Below are 24,528 nucleotides of genomic sequence, written 5' to 3' on the forward strand. Positions count from 1 at the left end.
GCTGCGGGACTAGGGGCTGGGATTCCTGCCAGCCGCTTTCTGAGCCCAGAGGAAGGGGCACTCCCAGCCCCTTAGGGATCCTCTGCCCTGCAGAATCTCTGCACAGAGCTGGGAATACTGGTGGGGTGGACATGTGCAGGACCAGCTAGAGGGCTGGGGAAGGTAAACGTTTGGTCCAAGTTTAAGAGGCAACGAAAGCTGTGGCTGGGACCATGACAGCGTCCCCCCTGGATTTTGGGGAGGTGGAAACTTTCCTGGACAGGCACCCAGACTTGCTTGAAGATTACTTGATGCGGAAGGGGAAGCAGGAGATGGTGGAGAAGTGGCTGCAGAGGCACAGCCAGAGTCAGGGGGCTCTAGGCCCCAGGCCTGCACTGGCTGGCACCAGTGGCGTGGCTCACGGAGGTGGCAGAGGCAGCAGCAGCAGCGTTGGTGGTGGCACTGGACCAAATGGTTTGGGCAACAGCCAGCCCACTCCTGGTGGCGGGGACTGTGGTGGGGTTCCGCTGAGTCCCAGCTGGGCCAGTGGCTGCCGGAGCGATGGGAACCAGCAGCAGAGAGCTTCTCAGAAAGAGCTAAGGAAGAGTTTTGCCCGCTCCAAAGCCATCCACGTGAACAGGACCTATGATGAACAAGTGACCTCCCGGGCCCAGGAGCCCCTGAGCAGTGTGCGGCGAAGGGCACTTCTCCGGAAGGCCAGCTCCCTACCCCCCACCACAGCCCATATTCTCAGTGCCCTGCTGGAATCGAGGGTGAACCTGCCTCAGTATCCCCCTACGGCCATGGACTACAAGTGCCACCTCAAAAAGCATAATGAGCGTCAGTTCTTTCTGGAATTGGTCAAGGATATCTCCAATGACCTTGACCTTACCAGCCTGAGCTACAAGATCCTCATCTTTGTCTGCCTCATGGTGGACGCTGACCGCTGCTCTCTTTTCCTGGTGGAAAGGGTGGCTGCTGGCAAGAAGAGTCTGGTCTCCAAATTGTTCGATGTGCATGCAGGAACCCCACTGCTGCCCTGCAGCAGCACAGAGAACTCAAACGAGGTGCAGGTCCCCTGGGGCAAAGGCATTATTGGCTATGTCGGGGAGCATGGAGAAACGGTCAACATTCCTGATGCCTACCAGGTAGGACTTTGCATTGTCCCCTGTCCAGAGCCCCATTGGCCTGGGAGCCAACCCTTTAGTTACCCTTCGGCATATTGTGATTTAGACGCTTTACAATATGAATCTTGCTATTTAAATTCCTCTAAGTTTAGACTACTTAGAATGTTTCTACACCATCTTTGATGTCATGGTCTTTCCCTAACGCACAGTGGCTTATGGAAAATTCATATAGCACAAGGGCTACATTTTACATCCATTGATGCTACATGTTCTATGTCAAGATGCTTTGTCTTTAAGAATATCAGTGTGTGGTTTTAGAATGCATTTGTTGATAGAAAAAGATGTCTACTCCAGAATTCCAGTGTTAGTCTGAAGAAAATGGGCATGTTGGTGTGCCTGATGTCTTTTTGGGACTGTAATGGATTTTTCTCATTCATGGTTGGAGAGGGAACAAAGTGTCTAACTACTTTCCTGTTCCCTTCTCTAGCTCACAGTTGCATGAGTTCCAAGGTAGGGAAGAAGAGAAAGAGAGGGAAAGTCAGGAGAATGGGCCTCTGACCCATTTGTACCTTTTAGCATCTATTTTAATTGTTTTTGTTGTTGAGTTTACAGAAGTTGGACAAGTAGAGGGGTTATTTACTTTTAGGCTAGACTACAGCGTTATCTGAAATCAGTTTTTGATAGGACTGAGCAGGTTTTTAGTTTGTGAAACAAACAAAAGATTGATAATTTTCTAGCAACTCCGAAGGCAATGAGCAGGGTAAACATGCTAGTTTCAAGTGGAAAAGGAAACCCAACATGCTGTCATCTGGTATTTCTAAGCCTTTCATTTTCACAGTGATTTGAACTTGATATTACATCCTGGATCTGAAAGCCAGTCAGTTCTAATTTCTTCAGTGTCTTTCACTGAACCTGGTGAAACTGGATGCCCCTTTCTGTGAGCTTTCTTTAGGCTTCATAAGAATTGCTAAATGAGCACTTCTTCCAGTTGTCTAATAGAGCTACATGATTTTCTAGAGTTTGGTTGCTATTGATCAGAACAGCAAAAGTGGTGGGAAGGGCATTAAAGGTAAACTTTTATATTTCATCTGGAGGTTGGTTATTTTACATAGAAAACTGACTAGCTTGGACTAAACCAAGTTTCATGTTTTTGTGAGGTGTCAGTATAACACTTTAATATTAAGGGATACCTGTCAAAATGACATTTTTGTTAACCTTTTGGTATTGATTAGGTGCATTATATACTTTTTGAAGACTGATAGGTTTAGGTCAGGCAACCAATGAATATTCTTTAACAAGTGTCTTTCCTACAGTCCCAGAAAACCATGGGAAGAGATAAAAGCATTTAATAATTGATAAGTTGAAGATTCTGTAAAAAGTTGAACAATCATAAACTCTCTTCTTTCTCAGTATTTCCACATTCTTATTGTGTGCTTGGGCTAAAGCAATCCCTCCCTGGTCAAATGATACTTGTTATAGCTGGAATTGCAGTACTTTTTCTTTCTTGCCTTTGTTTTTCTTACTCTTCACCGATTGATTTTCTCCCATTTATATAGCTTTTATTTCTTACCCCCTCCTTCAGCTCCTAACTTTTATTTTATACTGTTCATACCCTGTCTTTTCACCAAGAGCGTGATTCCTGGCTTCCGCAGCAGTCAGCTTGTCTTCTTGCTGACTAGAACTGTGGCCAGAGGTGTTATCACAGGCATAGGAAATCTGATTTCCAGCAGCTGATGTTTCTTCTGGGCCCTATTCTTACTCTGAAGACAGAGTATAAAGCAAAGTTGCCTTTTAATATTTGAAAGCTGACACTGGGAAAGGAGAGTTTTTGTTTTTGTTTTCTCCCAGGGTAGTAATGATGGCTATGAGACTGGATTGTTGGGAGGACCAGCAAAGGCAGGGAGGAGAAGGGTGTTACATGGGTCGAGAGTTTAAGATTTTAATTCACTCCTTGTATTCACTTCAATCTGCTCAGGAAGTTTCTCCTTTCTTTCCCCACTGGCCTCCACTATATATTTTTAACCTGACGTGTTTTTCATTTTACTTCTGCTGCTCTTTGATGAAACTACTTCTTTTCTTTGGTACACCATAGTCACCCCTAGTGTGACCTTGGGAGAATTTCTTGATCTCTGAGTCTGAGCTTCAGTGTCCTCTTCTGCAAAATGGGAATAACACCTACATGGCAGAGATTATTGTTTTGAAAATAAAATGAGCCCTGGCTGGGTGGCTCAGTTGGGTGGCTCGTCCTGTGCACCAGAAGGTTCCAGGTTCGATTCCCCGTCAGGACACATACTTAGGTTGCAGGTTCAGTCCCCGGTGGGGGCATATGTGGGGGACTACCTATCAATGTTTCTCTCTCACATCGATGTGTTTCTCTTTCTCCCTCTCTCTCCCCCTTCCTCTCTCTAAAATCAATAAACATATCCTCAGGTGAGGATAAAAAAAAAGAAACAAAATAAAATGAGATATTGCATTAAATTCCCTAACACATTATCTGGGACACTGCAGTTTTTCAGGAATGGTAACCATAAGTGATGGCTCTGATGATATCTAGTTTGCTAGCATTCTTTCTCTTTATCTTATTTTCAACTGTTTTTCTCCTTATCTGGGACTGAGAAAACCAGCCTAATCTTTCTCTGAGCCATGCTCCACCCGTAAAGTAAGTATTTTAGAACCAGCTTTACATTCAAGGAATAGAGAAATATCTACCCTTCCATTCTCTACTTAAGATTTCTCTAAATGTGACTGAATACACCTGACCATAGCCTATCCTATCAAAAGATCTACACTTTGCTCCTCTTAGTAACTCATGTCATATAAACTTTTTATAGAGTTGTAGATGTTGCATCCTTCCCAAGTTCTAGAATTTTACCCCATCCATTTTTTCTACTGTTATAGATTTCTCTTAATGGAAACTGGCAACTTTTTAAATGCATGTTCTTTTGTCACAATGTTATTGTAATTTTGATCATATATTGTAAACATCTTGAAGTTTCTATGTAAAAATATAACCATCCTCCATGATTCTTTATTAACTACTATATTTTAAAGGTGTTTCTTGCCCGGCCAGGTGTGGCTCAGCGGTTGAGTATCGACCTAGGATCCAGGTGATTGGGGTTCGATTCCCGGTCAGGGCACATGCCTGGGTTGCGGGCTTGATCCCCAGTCAGCGGCATGCAGGAGGTGGCTGATCAATGACTCTCATCATTGATGTTTCTATCTCTATCTCTCCCTCTCCTTTCCTCTCTCTGAAATCAATAAAGATATATATTTTTTAAAAAGGCATTTCTTGCTCAGATTCAACTAGTGTACTTTTTTCTTCTAGGAGATGCAATTTTCACACAGGGCCTCAAAATGTAATCATTTGATAATTAGGTTAATGATCCTCTTGGAGGTTCAGAATGTGGGTGAGAGAAAGGCATTGAAGACACATGAGATTATGATAACAAGCATGGCATTCTGGAGTCAAGGATAGATGATTTAATGAAACTCTAAAGTTGAATAAAAGCTTTGACAGCAAAAACACTTCTTAGTTTATTTCATTATTTTTCATTACCTTCCTCACTTGGAATTTGTAGACAAAGAATTGCAAGTGGAAAAAAATTCATTTTAGGTGCACAGTATGGATCACAGAGGCTGCAATTTACCTTTTCCCCCTGAGAGTTGTAAGTTATTAAACAGCCCACTTTAATTTAGTAATGAAAAAATTGCCCTCAAGAGGTTGAAATGAGAGCACTCAAGTAACAGGTGTTCTCTTTGAGATTGTTCTAGCATACAGGACGTAGCACTTAAAACATTAATAAAAAGTGTGAGATGATGTTTTTTTTAGTGTTGATAATAATGACACAGGTGTTTGATGGGCTTTGGGCTTGAAAAGCAGCCAGGATGTTTTGTTAGGTGAACTGAAAGGAGGAAAGGGGATGACGCAGGAGGGTTGCAGGTGTGCCAGGCTTTCAGAAAACCTGATCTATTTACACAGCAGATTCATTCATTCATTAGTTTCAGCAAACATATACTGAGTGTCCATTGCACTCAAGGCTTAGATTGGGGGCCTGTGGGCATACAAAGGTGAGAGGACATGCTTCTTGCTTTCTACGTACTTACGGTCAAGGGGCATGTACTATTCACAAACAACTGATGCCAAGCTGTACTTAATGCATAAACTAAATGGGATTAGTGTTAGAGGAAAATGAAGTCACATGGAAGAGGTGCCATTTGAGCTAGGAAAAGGGTTAGATTTTACTGTTGGAGATTGTTGTAGCATCAGGAGAAGTGATAAAGGTACAGCAAAATGGCTTCAGCAGACATACAATGATGGACAAGCTCAAAATATGTATAGGGGACAGTGAGTGGTTTAATTTGGCCAAAGTATTGCATATACTGTAGAATTAATAGTAAAAAGTAAGGTGAGTGCAAAAGAATAAGAGACCTGAGTACCTGACTAAAGAACTTGAGCTTCTTTAATAGTAGGCCACGGAGCCCTTAAAAATATTTTAGCATGATCAGAGTGATGTTTTGGGCTACCTGGTGGCAGTGGCTGAACGGATTGAACAAGGGGAGGCTCAAAGCTGTGGAAATAATTAGGAGTCTATAAGGGTGGTCTAGTAAAGTCACGATGAACAACTGAACTGAAGCGGGAACAGTGGGAATGGACAGCAGGGGACATGTGGGAAATGTCCTGCAAGTATGGATTTGGGCTAGGATAGAGAGAAGTCAATGATGACTCAGGTTTCTAAACCTGGGTGATATGGCAAAGGGTAATGCTGATACAAAAACAGGAAAAGAAGCTGGGAAGGGAAAGATTTTAAGTCGAGCTACCTACACAATTTGTGGAACTCAGTGCAAAATGATAAATAAAGCAGGAACCTGGCTGGAGGAGAAGTCAGTCTTCCCTTCTTAAGGGTCTGCTGCCCCAACCCACAGCATATGTGTGACCCCCCCCAAGTGATTTCAACTTCCATGCTGAGAAACTCTCAGTACCTGGATTGGGGTGGGTGAGAAGGTCCTGCTGTGTTGCCCGCCTGAATTGGCTACAGTGCTGCCAGCTCTGGGTTGGGATGACCACAGCCTTGCTCCTCCCCTTGGTGACATGGGTGCGCACATGACCTTCCTCACACTCCCACCTGGACCCCAACCAATGGCAGACATGGGCTGTGGATCTCTCCCCCAATCAGCGTGACCTGTTTGTGGCTCCTGATCTCAGGGCAGGGTTGACAAGTGGGTAGTCTGGGTGGGGCCCAGGACACCAGGGAGCAGTGGCCAAGAACTAGTCCTGAGAAAGCAGTGGGAGGGGAGACTGAGTGAGCTGAGGCTTCAATCTCCAGGCTCATACACCTTTGTCCCATTGGACTCCAAAGCACAGAGTCAAAGCAAAAATTCAAAGATAGAATTAAGCAACTACACTGGTCCTATGTCCGCAAAGCTGGCCCTGATTCTGAGTCATGCTCAGTCTTAGGTGGAAAAGTTTAATTTTATTCCAGCCTAGTGTCTACTGCTTTCACATGGCCTCAGCTCCATCCTAATTAAATTACGCGCCATCTTCAGTGTCAGGATAGTGCTTTCCTATTTCTGTGTTTCTCATTCTTTCTGCCAGGAGCACTCTTTCTTCATCTTTGCTCATGCATACCTTGCTGTGCTTTCTCATGAGGTAATAAAGGAGAACTGGCTGCTTATCCTTGAAGAGAGGAGATGGAAAACAAAACAAAAAAAATACACAGAGTTGTATTTAACAATGCATTGAACTGAATTTTATTTTTTATTTTATTTTAGAATAATCTCCATTGAAATAACTACATTTAGAAGTGTTTTGCCTCAGAAGGGATTAATTCCATGTAGCTAGAAAATCAGTGACGAAATGCTTCATTCCCTGATGAGCCAGTGCTGACAGAGATGGGTTTACAGTTCTGTGATTATGTTGCTGAGACTTGCTTAAAAGGCAGCTGTTGATCCCACTCCAAAACTAGTATTATAAAAGAGTTTCATGAAATCTTACTTCAGCTTTGCATATAATGTTTGAAAAATTCCCCTAAGCCACAAACATGTTCACTAGCCCAGGAGCAGAATTGATTTTGTGCACAGAGCAGGAAACACTTGCTATTTCAACCCCTATTTCTGACAGACACATGATCATGATAAACACAGTGACAAATTGCATTTGCTGCTTTGTCCATGAGGATAGATTACAGAAGAGTACAGTTCCTACAGAATCATGGGGAGGTAATTTAAGGTTAACTTTATTTTTTCCCAACCCATAAGCTAAATGTTTACTAATCTGACCAACTTATTTTTGGGTCCTGAGGTTTGGGTCACCTGTTTATTTACAAGGCTGGCTTAATTTGGAAGTCAGTGTTCCATGTTTAATATACTGTTGAAGAGTCACATGAAGCTTTCCTTGGAAATAGCTTCGAGTCGTTTTATAGGAAAGTCAACATGATCCTGAGGTCCACTACTTGCTACTTTAGTCATTTATTTTGAGGGTGGTGTTTTGCAATATGACCACATTCTTCTGGAAAGTAGAATTTGAATCATAGGAAAAGCAGTTTAATCATAAAATAGTGGGTTGGATTCCTAATATTTTAGGAGAAAGTTTGGTTCCTAGTCATTTATAGGCATTTTGGCCAAATTTACTAATTTATTTTTGGGATTAAAATAGTAAAGAAGGTTTCCTGGCATAAAAAAATATATTTTCTATATTTCCAAGAGCTTCTTTTGATTGGTTTCAATGACTGAACACTAGTTTCACACATTAACGACAATTTCTGTTTCTTATAATAAAATATAGCATTAGGCTCTTGCAGATTTAGTACAAGAAATCTTTTTCACCTGAATGAAAAAATGAGGAACCTTTGAGATACCTCTTTGTGGTGTCAGTTTTTATTTATTTATTTATTTATTTATTTATTTATTTTTTAAAATTTATCTTTATTGTTGAAAGTATTACGGTGTCCCATTCCACCCCCCCCCCCAGTTGACTCCCTACACCTCGCTCCCACCCCCTCCCCAGGCCTTCACCCCATTATTGTCTGTGTCCATGGGTTATGCATATATATGCATGTAACTTCTTTGGTTAATCTCTTCCCAACCTCCACCCCCCTTCCCTCTTTCCTCTGAAATATGATCGTCTGTTACAGGCGTCAGTGTCTCTGGGTCTATTTAGTTTGTCAGATTTTTTTTTTTTAATATATCTTGATTTCAGAGAGAGGAAAGGAGAGGAAGAGAGAGAGATAGAAACATCACTGATGAGAATGTCATTGATTGGCTGCCTCCTGCACACCCATAACTGAGGATCGAGCCTGCAACACCGGCATGTGCCCTGACTGGGAATTGAACCCTGATCGCCTTGATCCTAGGCCGGTGCTCAACCTCTGAGTCATGCCTGGCCGGGCTAGTTTGTTAGATTCTTTTCTTCATTAGATTCTTCTTAAAGAAGACCCTTCAACATTTCATGTAGTACTGGTCTGGTGGTGATGAACTCCTTTAGCTTTTTTTATCTGTAAAGCTTTTTCTGACCTTCAGTTCTAAATGATAGCTTTGCTGGGTAGAGTAATCTTGATGGTAGGTTCTTTTTTTCATCACTTTGAATATTTCTTGCCACTCCCTTCTGGCCTGCAAGGTTTCTGTTGAGAAATCAGCTGACAGTCGTATGGGTGCTCCCTTGTAGGTAACTAACTGCTTTCCTGTTGCTGCTTTTAAGATTCTGTCTTTGTCTTTAGCCTTTGGCATTTTAATTATGATGTGTGTTGCTGTGGGAATCTTTGGGTTCTTCTTGTTTGGGACTCTCTGTGCTTCCTGGACTTGTAAGTCTTTTTCTTTCCCCAGGTAGGGGAAGTTTTCTGTCATTATTTTTTCAAATAGGTTTTCAATTTCTTGGTCTCTTTCTTCTTCTGTCACCACAATAATATGAATGTTGGGCCTCTTGAAGTTGTCCCAGAGACTCCTTCACTATCTTCATATTTCTGGATTCTTTTTTCTTTTTGCTTTTCTGGTTGGGTGTTTTTTGTTTCCTCTTGTTCCAAATTGCTGATTTGATTCTCAGCGTCCTCTACTCTACTGTTGATTCCCTGTAAATTAGTCTTCATTTCAGTTCTTGTGGCCTTCATTTCTGATTGGTTCTTTATTATATCATTGATAGTCTCACTTGTTTTCTTAATAGTCTTACTAATATCCTTGAGCATCGTTATGACCATAATTCTGAACTCTGTATCTAGTAGCTTGCTTGGTTCTATTTCATTTAGTTCCTTTTCTGGAGATTTCTTCTGTTCTTTCCTTTGTGACGTGTGTCTTTGCCTCCACATTTTGGCTGCTTCCAGGTATTTGTGTCTATGTATTAGGTAGAGTTGCTATGTCTCTTGGAATTTGTAGAGTGGCTTTGTGTAGTAGGTGTCCTGTAGGGTACAGTGGCTCAGCCTCCCTAGTCACCTGAGCTGGGCCTTCTAGGTGTTCCCCTGTGTGGGCTGTGTGCACTCTCCTGTTGTAGTTGAGCCTTGGTTGCTGTTGGTGTCACTGGGAGAAATTGACCCCCAGGCCAGTTGGCTGTGAGGACCGGCCGCAACTACAGCCAAAGAGCTGCTGTGCTGGAGAAACCCCTATGGAGCAGGATTTACTTCAGTGGAGCTTTGATGTTCACTGAGTGTGCCCCTTGAGTGTCACTCGTGGATGTGGTAGGGTTGTAATCCAGCGTGGTTGAGTCTGACCACCAGGTGCACTGTCTCTGGGGCCTCCCAGGAGGTGCAAAGTCAGCCTCAGCCTCTTGCCCAGGGCCACCCAGCATGAGCTACACAGCAAACCGTAGTTGACTGCTACTTGTGCTGGGCTTGGAGGTGTCCAAGAGAGGCCAAGCTATGAACCAATGCAGACTGCTGCTAGTGCTAGGCCGGGGGCCACTTATCGAACTGTATGGGGCATGCTGAGGCCAGCTGCTGCTTGTTTGAGAGCTTTTAGGAAAGTCCTAAGCATGAGGCTCGAGAGGCCACTTGCACATAAAAGCCACCGGAAATGGCTTGGATGAGCCTGCAGGTAGGAAGGGGAGGGTCTCCAGGAATCACCAGGGCAGGGCCAAAGGTTTGAGTTAGGCACTGGAGATTCAAATATGGCGCCTGCCTGCTGGCTATGTGTGGGGAGGACTCGCCAAAGGAGCAATGGCCTCTGGCAGCTTTTCTGTCTGGGAGAAAGCTGCCCCTCCAGCTCTCGCCCCAATTTCAGGCAGGTTAGTTCCTCCCCAAGTGTCCCAGGTTCCTTTCAAGCTGCTGCCCGGCGCTGGGCTCAGAGGGAGCGCATCAGAGTGAGTCCTTGCGTGGGCCCTTTAAGAGAAGCTGCCTGGGACTCCTGCAGCCTCCACTACCCTCAGCCACAGTCCCCGCTGGTTTCACAGCCCGAAGGTGTGGGGACGTCTCTTCCTGGCCCTAGAGCCCTGGGCTGGGAGTCTGCTGTGGGGCTGGGACCCCTCACTCCTCCGGGAAACCTCCGCTGCTGAGATTCCCTCCTGGGTTTATACCTTGGCACTGGGTGTGGGCCCATGGCCGCATCTCTGGGATCCAGCCCCGATCTGCCCAAGTCTCCGCCCCTCCTACCCCTCTCGGTGCTGCTTCAGTTCCCTGTTTGTAGGGCTTCTGTTCAGCCAGATCTTAGGAGATTCTGAGTGATGGTGGTTCTGTATTTTAGTTGTAATTTTGATGTGGCTGTGGGAGGCGGCAGGTACCACGGCAGGTACCGCAGTTACCTACACTGCCATCTATGTGGTGTCAGTTTTTTGAAAAATTTAAACATAATGATAGCCAAAAGGGAAACTGAAGCTCCACTGTTGATTAACAGTAACTCCATTTATGGAGCACTAAACTATGAGCCAGGCATCAACTCATTTGCAAGCGTTGCTTCAATCCTTTCAGTGATCCCTGGAGGTAGCTATTATTACCCCCATTTTACAGAAGGAGAAGCTGAGGCTTGGAGAGGTTAAGTAATTTGGACAAAGGTACTCAGCTGGGAAGTTAAGGAGCTGGGATTCAAACAGATCTCCAGATTCCAGAAATTTCATGCCTGGCCACTCTCCCTGTGGCCTCTACTGACAATTAACTATTGTGTTCACACTTACATCTATCCCTTTGCCTTCTTTTTCTGCCAGTTTAAATTTTTCCCCCCTTCAAAGCCCAATTCATGAAACTCTTGGTAATCCCTGCCCCATCCCACCCAAACTGGACATGATCTCTCCCTCCTTTGAATTTCTCTAATGCTTTAATGTGCTCCTTTCTATTTTCTAGTATTATAAGTATTTGGGTATTTAAATGATCTCATGTCTGTGAACTCAAGATCAAGATCATGATTTTCCATTTCTCATCCACTACAGTGGATCATATAGAACTTAATGCAAGGTTTTCTATTCAATTGAGTAATTACCATTGATATCTCCTTTATGTGGTCAGTTCAACCACCTCCACACAGAAAGTTCCCCCTAACCAGGCAATATAGACAGCTAAGCCAGGAAATTCATCCTCTGGACACACCTTTTAACTCATTGGAGCCTATTTGGTAGATTAAAAAAAAAAATAGGGCTTAAGAAACTCAAATAATTGGTGATTATCTGAATTGCTTTCTTCATTGATCAAATCTTCATGGTAATTTCTGGACTCCTATTTCTGCATCCCCTCCTTTGCTTTTTTCTTCATCTTTTCTTCTATGTGGAGACCATGCTGTAGAGAAAGCAGACTGCTACTGACCAAATAGTAACAACAAGCAACAGCCACTGCCAGCGTCAAGGCAGAAGCATAGGATGGAGCATGCGTGTTTTGGCCAACTGCATGTTCTAGTTTTCTCCTGACTACCCTATCATATAATATAACTTATTGAAGGGAAAACAACCCTTACAGCCTTAGGTCTTGCAGATGTGAGGAATTTTTCTTTGAGAATCCTTTGAGATATGGGAGATTATAATGACCCACCATATAAGTAAGTATTTATAATAGGGCTTATGAAATTTTATTATTATTTTGACTAATCTAATAATTATTTATTTTTCAGAAACATTGCTCTTTCAAGTTTGTTGATTGTATATCTTATGTTTCACACACTCTCCAAAGGTCTCAGAACTTTGGAATGGTTGCATTTACATCCTTCTGTTTCCAAGGTGTAGTTATTAAGTGTCCGTGGCGCATATCCAAGTGTGAGCTGTCTCTTCCCCTTCTGTTTCTCATAGTTATCATCAATAAATTGAGTGGTTGCTGCCCCTTTCCTCATCCTGCCTCCCAGATGAAATAATAAAGCCTTTAAGGGCAAATAGTACAGCTAGCTTGTTATATAGAAATTAACTGCCACCCATAGACCTGAAGAGGAGGGTGCACCCACCAGAACCCCAAGAGAGCTAACACTGTGGGAGAGCCTGAGCTGTGGTGCTGGGGAGAGGAGCTCAGCCACTGGGAAACCATGGCCCTGGAGGAGAGGGAAACACTACCTTACTCACACCCTCTCTCTCCCTCTCTCAATGCCACTCATTGGTTGAACCCAGCCTTGTTTGAGGCCCAAAGGGCAAAGGAAGCCCTGGTGCAGTGGTTCATAGGAGTCAGCCTCCAGGCACAGAACAGGGCAGCAAAAAGTGGCAAGTGCGTCTGGAGAGCCAAATGGGGATAGTCACCAAAGATATTAGTTTACTCACCAGGGATGTAAGTGTGTGTAGAGACCAAGTCAGGTAGGAATATCCTTCTTTTATTTGAACACTTGAGTTTCAACAGTACATAGAGCATAATGATTGAAATCTATTGAAAATGAGCTCAGAAATGCCATAATGGTATTCGGCTGTCTTACTCTCTTCCAGTAATTCTGTTTATTCCTGATGCTCTGTTTCTCAGAAGGAACTCTATGGGAGGTAACTTGGGCCAAACATGTGTACAGGGAAGAGATGACTTTGGTCTAGTTATAAATCTTTCCCTGTACTACCCGATTAAGCCCATTTGTTTGAGAATTAAATTCTTACATTACTAATCACTTTGTGAAACTGTAAAAGATGTGAGTGTAATAGCACATTTTCTAGACTGGGAGACAGGAATCTTGGATTCTATTTCCAGTTCTGCCTTAGTTTTTTCAGCTATAACATAGGGATAATATGCCCAGACATATCTGTCCATAAGATGTAAAGATATAATCCTTAAATCTAATCACTAGATTCTAAAGAGATCATGGGAAAGCACATTCAAAAGGATAAGAAATGGAAGGCTTTATTAGTATTTTAAATGCACAGTCCAGCAGGGCCTGGGCCTGGGGAGGACCTTGCACATAAAAGGAGAACTTTGATTTAAAGTGTGGTAGTACTTGATTACTGACAGTATTTTCTTATTTTCTATCTTCTTGATATTCTGCTATTTGGTACCTTGATCCTGGAGAGACTGCCCGTCCCAGGGCCAGCTACTAATTGCAGATAGTATATGACTCTCCTGCAAGTGTGCCTTTGATATATAAACCAGTCTATCTAGAGCCCACATCTCCAATTGTCTCCTTTATCAAACTCTCACACAAGCCACTATTCCCCCTACCCTAAGTCACCCTAAAGCCAGCCACTGGACAGCTAGAAATCATCTCTATAGCCCAGAACTGGTCAAAATTATTCAAACTATTGAATCCTAAACTGACTCAGGAAACCTAACCTGTCTCACTCATTTCTTCTGGAGAGAACCTCAATGAAAGCTCTGGGCCATGTCTGCCCTTTCTCCTTCTGCCTCCTGACTGACACTGGTCTGTCCCATGTGGCCCTACATGGCCCCCTGTTTCTAAAGATGTGTGACTATGACCCTCCTTCTTCATGACAATCATTCCCATGTCTGTGTGTTGTATCATATCTGATTAAAACAAATCCCAACTACATTCTAACACAGCACCACGTATAAATGATGTTTTGTCCACAGTTAATGATTACTTTAAAATGTAATCAAATGCTTTAAATGAACATCAGACTGCCAGGATTTACTGGCCATAATACATATTCTGCATTTGACAAGCATAAAAAGAGTTATGTTAGATTTCTTTTTTTTTTTAACAGTTGATCAATATGTCTATTTTTCTAGTATAATATGTAATCCCAAAAGTACTCATTGGGTTTCTGTGCTTTAAATTCCCATATGAAATATCCAGATTGACCATTTATAGTTTTATTCTTGAAACCCTAGAGATTAAAAAAATGACAATATTTGGATCCAGTACTTGTAAACTAAATAAGTTCTGGGAACTGACATTAAAGGGTAAATGAACAATAAATCTCACTGCTTGTAATCAAGCTCTAATAATTTATTAGGCTAGGCGGAATCTATGACACAACTGTATTCTAAATGTGTTGGGACATGATGTGAATTTTATACTATGCATTATCCTTTTTCTACTTATGCTGCGTATAGTTCTTTATCAGGTTATCAGAATGTTTTAACCTTTACTTTTTTCATTTTAAAGAAATTATATGGTATTCTTTTTTCATTTAAATGGCTGTGCAAGTTTAATGAGCTAATAGTTTTTATGGGTATTTGGCAACTTAATGTGCATGATTACATATTTAAAGTTTTAATAACGGCTGTAATGGAATTAAGAACTGTAGGCTTGGGATAGTGTGGGAAAGATGATCACAGGGTTGCTAAGGAAACCAGGCTAGGTTTTTATTTTCTTGTGCATAAGGGCCTCTGGAAAACTGAAGCTGTACTCCCATCTCTAATGGCCTCTCTATGGAGTAACCATATTTCCCCCCTAGTCCCTTTCTCCTTTTGCTTCTGGAGGTCTGCTGATAGGGTTTGTGTAGTTGTTAAGGCTGGCTCCTTTCTCTGTCTTCAGGTATGTATGACTAGGACCGGCTCTTCTCTCACTTCCTCTTCTTTGATCATTGTCTTTGGAAGCCCAGGACAGCCATATCATCTCCTTTTTATCATAGCCTGGTGATTACCATGCTGAAGGCAAGGAGGAGAGGAGCCAGTGCAGCGAATGTGCCAGGCATTGACCAAGCAGGCAGAGGAGCGCAGAATCTCTGGAGGAGAGGCCATAGCACAGCTGGGAGCGGAGGCATCTCTACCCACTCTCCTTTGCCACCCATTTCTCAAATGAAGAAATAAGAGGAACAACTTCTGGTTTGACCCCTCTTTTAATCATGCCTACTGCGAGTCTCACTGAATAGCCACAGAGGACAGGAACTGGCAATCAGGGAGATCCTACTAATTTAAAATAGGAAGTGCAGAAAAACATTTTTTCCACCTTTGAGTTAACCAAATTGAGGTGATCTGTTATGTTAAATTAAAGGTCAGCTGGGGAAAGAGGAATCACTGTCACTGTAGGGATGTTTTATACTTAAGACCCTGAGTTTCTGTTAAAAAAACAACCAATTTTAGTCTTTAGTAATAGCCTTGAGATAATCAGGATCAAGTATTCATAAATGTAGCCATAAAACAATATTAATCATTTCTTGTAGCAATCTTAGGGAGTCTATAATTTAATGCAGAATTATATAGAAATCATTTAATGCAAAATGATATGGAAAGATATGAAGGTATAAAATGAAATAGATGTGCTTTCTCTCTAGCAAGTGAAGCTAAAATTTACTTCTGAGCTATCTCTTTACTCTTGGCTGTTGATCTGACTCTCCTCCTTCAATGCTAACTTAGCACCTACCACTGTATCTGGCATAGGTCCTTGGTAAATTATGTTTGAATGAATGGAAGAGCCCTTATTATAGCTTTTTACTTCATCTCAGGAGTGACATGCACTATTGGCACCATTATGTAGGTTAGAGTGTCTCAATAGTGACACTACTGACATTTTGGACTGGATAAGTCTTTGTTGGGGTGAATGCTGACCTATGCATAGTAGGATACTTAATAGCATGTCTGGCCCACTAGATGCTTGCCCAGTCATGACAATTAATAATGTCTCCAGTGGGGCAAAATCCTTCCCCTACCCCTTTAGAAACCACCGATGTAGGACAATTTGGCAATAATCATGTGCTGCCTTCAGAATAATCATAACTTCTGATGTAGCAATCCCAAATTGCCCTAAGGAAATTGTTATGGGTATGTGCAAAGATTTTTCTGTATCAATACTCATTACAGTGTTACTTAAAATAGTGTAAAATTATCAACCTGAACATCCAACTAGAGAGTTGAATAGACTGTGGTACATCATAAAATAGGATATTTACTCAGAGGAAATTGTTCACAAAATATTTAGAAAATCACATTTAAAAAACAGTAGCATTTCAGTTTTCTTAACTATAACAACAAAAGCCTGAGGGGAGGGGTTGAGTTCAGAATCAGACAGACTGGATTTGGTTCCCAGTTCCACCACTTAAGAGTTGTCTCATTTTTTACTCCCGCAATTGTTAGTTTCTGCATTTCTCAAATGGGGTAACGATACCTACTTTCAAAGGTTGTTGTCAGGGCTAAATAAAATCATATATGAAAAGTGCTTAACATGCTATTTGATACATAATGAAGACTCAGTAAAAAAGTAATTGGAATAGTGCCTGGGGAGAGGCTGGAAGATGATATGCCAAAACATTAATAGAGGTGATCTCAGAGTAGTGGGCTGATTTTTCTATTCACTTTTGTGTTTTCTTTTATGCATTTTTCCAAAAGTTTGCATATCTATCTATTAATAGAGTAACTATAGTTGCTTTAAGAGATACACCTCCTAAGCTCAGTGGCACATAGTGGTAACACAATGGAAGTTTATTTCTCATTCTCTGGAAGCTCAGCACATGTCTTTCTGTTGGCAGGTAGCTCTCCTCAACCAGTGGATTCCTTCCTGGGCGTCCACAACATCAATGTGGGGCTTCCCAGGTTGCTCTCAGCACCAACATCTAGTCAGCAGATGAGGGGGAAAGAAATGGATAAATGAAGTAGGAAATTTCTTGGTCAGGTTTGGAAGTGGCACCCATCATTTCCTATTCCTGTTTTACTGACTTTCTAGACTCCAGAGCTTAGACTCCAGGAGCTGTAGGGAAGCTGACAAATATAGCTCAGCCCTGCTCCAAAGTGGATCCCAGCCCCAAGTCCCATCCAGCCACTGCATGCTGCTCAAAGTACAGGACCTTCAGGTGGTGAGCCATTTTCTCCAGCAGGTATTCCTGCTTTTCACAGTCTGGGGCTCACATGTATGATTAATTCCCTACAACAAGATTTCAGGGGAAATCAGCTGGGCTTTGGAAGACAGATCTGAAAGACATGAAAGACACAGGAAGAAGATTCTTGCTGTTTTATTTTCCATTGTTGAGAATGGATTGGGGACTAGAACTTTGGAGGGAGGAAGTTTGCTAAGGAGATTGTTGCCTCTAAGCTCAAAGGTCGAAGGGATAGGGCCAGATCTGGCTACATGACTTATGGAACTCAGTGAAAAATAAAAAATGGGGGTATTGGCAGAAGCCAGGGAAGTCAATCCCCCCAATCCAGCCACCCCAACCCATGACAGAGGGGTAACCCCAAAGGATTGCAATCTCTGTGACAGGTCATGTCCTGTCCCTGGATTGGGGTGTGCAAGAGGCACCACAGAGTTGCTTACTGAATATGCCATGGTGCTGTCATGCTGGGATGGGGACAGCTAGTTCCTTGCCCCACCCTGAGACACCACAGGGCCTGTGACTCTTCTCATTCTAATGCCCATATCCTCACTGGGAATGGGGGGCAACAGCAGAATGTGGGCACCCTTTGTTTTCATCCCCAAATAACCCGACCCTGTTGCAACCCTGAGTAGAAAGAGGTAGAGGTCATGGGGCTTGGGCAGGGAGCAGAGGCTGAGAAACTTCAGGAGGCCGGACTGTGTGTGAGCCCTTGGGGCATGCTGCGTCAGACTTCAGGTACAAAACACAAATTCAGCTTAAACTTCAAGTGGTGGTGGTTGGGGTGGTGCTTCTCAGCACGAGCACCTGTATGGCTGCACTGGTTGCACACCCATAAAGCCATTCCAGGGTAATGATACTATGACTTTATAAGAATAAATAATTAGGATGTCAAACTCCCCCTGGAAGTTTATTATTTTTCTACCTACTTTCGTAGTATTTTGCTCACATGACTCTTGATATTTATTCCATTTTGGTAATTTAAATTTTGGCTTACTTGTCTTTCCATTAAACTGTGAACTCTTGGACTGTAGATGTTATGACTTTCTCAGCTTTGTAGCACTCCCTTTGTGTGGCACATAGTAGTTAGGTACTTAGTAAATATTTGTTATACAAATAAGTAAGAAAAAGGAATGTAATTGAGAATTTGATCACAAGGGCAAGTGGTCAAGGTACTACTGCTAGGTTATAAGGTCAGATTAAGACCAGGGATTTAGCTAATAATACTGACCTTAGGCCAAGGGTCCTTTCCCTTTCTTATACATAGGGATGTGTTGGGTTCCCAGGCCCAGGGCTATAGTGTTCCTGTCTGTGAGTGAGTTAGAGAAATGAAGGCACAGGGAACCAAGCAATCCATCTACTACCAGCAGGGAAGAGGAATGAACAGAGTTGGGAAGATGAAAGCAAGAAAATAGATTAAGCTATAACTAATATAATAGGCCTGGGGCTTTTGGAAAATAGTGATTATGAAGTTAATTATGGCAAGGGAGATGTATTCTGCTTTTGGAGCAAGGGAGATGTAGTCTGCTTTTCCTGTTTACTTAAATAGCAATAGTGATGTCTTTTAGGCAAGGCAGAATGATTGGTTAGGGATAGTATTACAGGCCAGACTGGGAGCTCTCTGATTAGTGGGAGGCTGAGGGGACATGTAATTTAAACCAAATTAACATGTAGAGAGAACCTAGCACCAAGCCTTTGATGAAAGCAAATGAAGCAGCAGCAGCACCATCACCTCCATTCCTCCTCCCCAAACCAAAAATATTTATGTTTCTCTAGTCTGTGCTCGTCTCCAGGAGGCATCCTCCAAGATCGTCAGATTCCTTGTTGGACGCTAGATATTTTTATTTGTATCATCCATCATTACCGTGAAAAATACTCAACCCTTTGAGCAATATGCAATTCTTCTAAAGTCCTCTGTTACCAGTTGTGTTAAATAGTTAAATCACATTTCCAAAGACAGTGATCACAACTGTTAATGCTCCAAAGCTCATGGAACAACAGTGTCAACAAACATTTGCCAACACGTGAACCACGCTGGCTTGCCTCAGCCTCTTTCCTTTTCCTCTTGTGCTTTCCATTTCCCCTTTTCTGACATCCACACCTATCTTCCTTTGTGTAATTGCTTCCCCGTTGTCCCTCCCAACTTTCCCTAGTTTCCTTCCCTTTCCCATCCTCTCTCCCATCGCCTGTCCTCCATTGTGCCTGTTGTCTCTCTTTTCCCTTATTTTTTCTTCTCTTTTTGTCTTGTCCTCTTCTTGCCCTCTCTGACATGAATGACCCTAACATAAAATGAATATAACATGAAAATAAGTGTTCGTTCCCAGTTTTTAATTTCAAATCAAAATTTAAAATCTCATAGGCTTCCCTCAGAAAACAACTGAGTTTTTTTTTACTTCCATATGGCCTGTGATTGTATCTAATTTTAAAACCAAGTACATGAAATATTTGTTTTTCTTTTAAAACACACAGATTTTTAATTACATTTCAAACTGTTACCCCATGTGGCCCTTGGTTGTAATTTATTTTCTGTGGGTCAGTGCCTTGCAATATGAAAAAGTCCTTGCTCCTCAAATACATTCTTAGTAGAACAAGTGACAGGGAGATTAGTATTTAAAAACTTGGTGTACCAACATCCAAACTTTTATTAAAATGAGAACAATGATAAATATTATTTCTTTGATATGTCTTTTAGCCTAGTATCTACCAAGAATTCTCAACAATAGCATCACAGCAGTTACCATGGTAGCAATTCTCAGGCTGATTGATTGAGGTCTTGTCTCGTTAACCTAAAGTTCTTGATGATGAATGTCCCCTGGAGGGTTCTTTTTTTCCTTTTGTACACAGAAAAGAAATATTTTCCATTCACCTGAATCCACCAAGAAGCATGTGGGATTTAATCGCCTCTGTTATTATATTCTTTCTTCTTCAACGTATTAATGCTCTGAAAGTTGCTTAGTCATTTGTAAAATTCAGCCACAGTACTTGCTGCCTTTCATGACAATCCATCAAAGGCAAAGTCAACCAAACTTTATAAGCTGTGTGGCTTTGTGACATGCTCTCTTGACTGAAAACCACATCGAACCTTAACATCTGCATCTTGCTTCACTATTTCTAGCAGAACGCAATGCTTGGCTTGTGTGTGCAGTTTTTTCTTTCTTAATCACTCCAGTTTTATGAAAGATAATTTTTTCCTTTCTTGATAGAAGAATTCATTTATTATGAATACATTTCTAATTCTCAAAATCTATAAATGTACAAAGCTAAAGAATAGGTCAGGTTTTCAACATTTGAAATAGGAAAACTTGAATAAATGAACATTAGACTACTCTTTTTTCTTGCATGCTGTCACCTTTGATAAACCACTATTTGCCTAAGGAGATGTTTAGTAAAATATCTATAATTATTATTATACTAGAAATATTAGTTTGTCCATTTTTTGTGTGTGTTCTCTGTAGAAATTCCACCTTTACATTTCTTAGTCAGTGCTTTTGGAACTAAAAGTAATGTTTCCTATATTTGAATATTAATTTGAACCTGGCACTTTACAAGATTATCTCGTGTGAGCTTCATAATAGTCTGGTGAGAAAGGTGGAGTGGGTGTTATCCTCTCCCTTTTATAGATTAGGAAGCAAGAGTTTAGGCCTTTGTCCGAGGTCACTGGGCCATACATGTTAGAGTTAAGACTCTATTTCTTCATCACTGTTTTTCCCACTGTGGGGCTCTGAGAAGACCAATGAATAACACGTCTCTTCTTTGCACTGATCTAAGATGAGAAATAAGACAAAAGAGGAAACAGAACATTAAAATACCACATTTATAACTTATTGAGCACATATTCGAGTATGGGCTTATATTTATGGGCTTATAATTCCAGAATTAGATAGACCTACCCTCCCAGATACACAACGCTGAATACCTACAGTCCACCCCACACAAGGGGCCTATCCTTTTGAAACACAGCAGAGGTATGCTTCATGTGGACTGCCTGACTCTAGAAGATTAAGGCCTGGGCTCTGTATGCCTAGTCAGTCTCCTTAGCACCCCAGTGATATCACTTACCCTGCTTCCATAGTGAGGAGCAAGGGGTGGGTCCAAAGGCTGGAATGGTTAAGGAAAGCTCCCCTCATGGAATCCAGAGAAGGGGAAAGAGTCATTACTCCTTTCATATATGCCATCTCTCAAATAGACTGTTATATCTGAAGCATTGGAGAACATTTTTTTTTCACCACACTGCCCCTCAACATGCTCCTGCCCCATCTTATCTTCCTTATCCTGGGTTTCCCAAGCCAGAAACCTAGGTGTCATTTTTGATTCCTTCCTTTTATCCATGCACTGTATCAAAAGCACTATCAGAAAGTTCTTTTGATTCACTCTCTAAAACAGATCTCATGTCTGTCCATTTTTGTTCATGTCAACCGACTCCAGACCAAATCACCATTATTTTTCACCTAGATAATTGAATCTACCTCCTAATGGGTTTAAACCTACTCTTAACCATTTCCCACACAGAATGTGGATAGGAAGGTGGGGTGAGGTTATTTGAGGAATTTGTTATTTTAGTCACCTTCACTTTGAAGACAAAGAACCATGGGAGACCCATGAGCAGAAAGGAAAATAGATCTGAGCTGCCCTGCACTTGTCATCCATGGGAACTTGGGCAGATGATCTGCTCTCTGTGGACCTCAGAATCTTCATATGTAACAGGAATGCTACAAAAATGATTTTTCTAAGACTCTTCCAGCTCTAAAATTTTATCCTAATTATGGAAGCAAAGAGAAGAAACCTTGCAAAACAATTCTGCTTGAGTTGAAAAATTAGTAGTTTTGTAGCAAGGTATGCTTAGTGTTGAATGAGCCTCATGTCTGAGCCACTCATAGTGTTACCAGTGGCTGCTCCAGATTGTTATAAGAGGGACTCAGCACCGCCATCTGGCTGGAAGTGTAGACTAGGAAACTTGTAATAAGCTCTATTTGCATAGTAACATGTTGTCTTTACATATTTTTGGGAAGGCTGGAGACATGCCATTCCTTGGTATTTCCATTGGGTGATATCTTTAAGAAAGAAATGATTTGGGTTCAGGTTTGCTTCTGGGTCTTCCCTTGCACTGCAGTAGAGGATATAGCCAACTATTATGTTGTTGGATTTGAGTCTCTTTGTCTTCAAGTCAAGTATCAGCAAAAGTTTTTATACATAACTAATCCAATCTAAGAACACTAACGATGAGCTCACAGGAACAAGGTAGGCCTTAGACATAGGAATAGTGGGCAAAAGATACTGGGTAATGAATGGTCTCTGACCTGAACTAACAACTTCACAATCTGGAGGTCTACTATCATAGTTTAATCCCCTCACTATTTCTGGCTTTTCCAACTCTAAGAATCTCTGAACATCTCTGGGAGCCCATTAGCAGTGAACAAGGTAATTAGCGGTTAACACTAACAGAAATAAATTGATCACTGGGTAAGAACAATACTGGGATCAGGAAAGGTTCAAGGACTGAGAAGAGTCAAGGAAAGCTGCAAGGTAAGCAAAGAGGATCTGACTAGCCGGGTTTTGCCACAGGCAACCCATGTTGGCCTAACTTGACTGGGGTAGTCAACAGCCTTCCTCAACTAGATATCCTCTAGCCTTCTAACTATGATTTTATCATCCTGAAGTTCTGATCCCAATTCTTAAATTATAAAAACAAACAAAATTAAGTAAAAAGGAAGAATTAATGATTCTATTACAGAGGTCAACCACTTTCTCAACATATTTCTATACATTTCTTAGACAACTACTCCAGGATTGTTTTATATTGTAAAGTTTATAATAAAATCTTCCAGAAATGCCTCTTTAAACCTGACATTTTAATGGCACAAGAAAATACTTCTGCTAGTAAAACTTCATCCTTATATTTTATAGGCCTTAAAGTATCAACTGTTAATATAATTTGTTTTTCAATTAATACAGGCAAAAACGCATATCAACTGAACTAACCAAATCAGGTAAAAATTAATATTAATAGCTAGCATTTATTGAGTATATGCCATGTGCTAGGCACTGTGCTAGATTTAGGTATCTCATTTAATCCTCAAAAGCTCTATGAGATAGATTCCATTGCTTTCCACATTTTACATAAGATCCTGGACTTTAAGCGGTTTAGTAACCTGCCAAGTTTACACAGCTAGTAAGTGGCAGAGCTAGATTGCAAACCCAGGTTGTCTGGCTTAGTGTCTAGACTCTATGCTTTTGCTACTATGGGAGATATTAAGGATTATACTGATGTTCTGCTCACATATTCAAGGTTGTATTAGTCCTGTCTTTGAAAGAAAGTGACTCTTGGACAGTATTTGAAGTTCAAAAATCTGTTAGGATGCCTTTCAAAAGCAGTGCTAACAATTCACATCCATTGACGTCAGGTGATGTCTATATGCAAAGATCCCAGCAATTGTATCATGCTTGGAGAGACTGGGACAAGTTGTCTCAGGTAATGCCTGTGAAGGCAAATAATAGTAGTAATAGCTAACATTTATAAGGAGCATACTATATGCCAGGAATTAACTTAAGCACTTTTTAATGTTAACTCATTTATTTCACACAACCATTGTATACGGTAGATCTATTATCAAATCCATTGTACAGCTGAGGAAACTGAGATAAAGAGAGGTTAAGTAACTTCTCCAGGATCACACAGCTAACAAGTTAGAGAACCAGGTTTTGAACCCAGATTGTTTGGAGCCACAATTTGTGTACTTAAATACCACAACCTAGTGCCTCCATTGTGGTGTATAAACAATGAGTAATGAGCTATTCAGAATCTTTTCACAATACCCTTTACCAAAGTTGTAAGACAACTTTGACATAGACTACACAGCTGATATTTCTGGAAGCTGGGTTGTGAGTGTGCAACATGGATAGTTTCTTTAAAATGAAAACATTTCATTTTTTGTCACAACTGGTCAGTTCGAGAACTTGCTGAGAAGATTTGTTTACATCATTAAGAATCAACTGGAGGAAATTGTTAACAGATTTCCCATGATATTTTAGAGTTATTGATAATTTTCAAGGCAGAGCTAGAGTATTCTCTGAAGATCTTATAATTGCATATATCCATTGTAAAGTAAGAGATGTACACTTGTCTCTGAGAAAAGACCTGGAGCTCTGGAGTTTTACAAACAAGCAAATTATCCCAGAATAAATTGCACATTTCTCTTTGCTCTGAAACTTTTTGGAAACTATAGGTAAACTGTAAGTAGAACACTGAAGTTATAGCCATAACAGTCATTTATTGGTCCAACAGGTCTTTGCTGTTTGGCTGGAGGGGAAGCCCTTTGGGGATATTTATTGCTTTAGTCATGGATTGGTTTGATTGCTGGG

General features: G+C 41.4%; 1 protein-coding gene across 1 annotated transcript in view; it reads left to right on the forward strand.

Annotated features, from left to right (window-relative positions):
- Nucleotides 1-212: 212 nt before the first annotated feature.
- Nucleotides 213-24,528, forward strand: part of PDE11A (phosphodiesterase 11A) — a gene marked incomplete at its 5' end in the record, with an annotated part of 257,674 nt that continues 233,358 nt past the window's right edge. Inside the window, one exon of the mRNA XM_081141813.1 lies at nt 213-1,127. Within this exon, the coding sequence (XP_080997939.1) occupies nt 213-1,127 (915 nt within the window). The remainder of the gene's footprint in view (nt 1,128-24,528) is intronic.

The sequence above is a fragment of the Miniopterus schreibersii genome (assembly GCF_964146895.1).
Source record: "Miniopterus schreibersii genome assembly, chromosome: 7".
In the NCBI taxonomy this organism is placed as follows: Eukaryota; Metazoa; Chordata; class Mammalia; order Chiroptera; family Miniopteridae; genus Miniopterus; species Miniopterus schreibersii.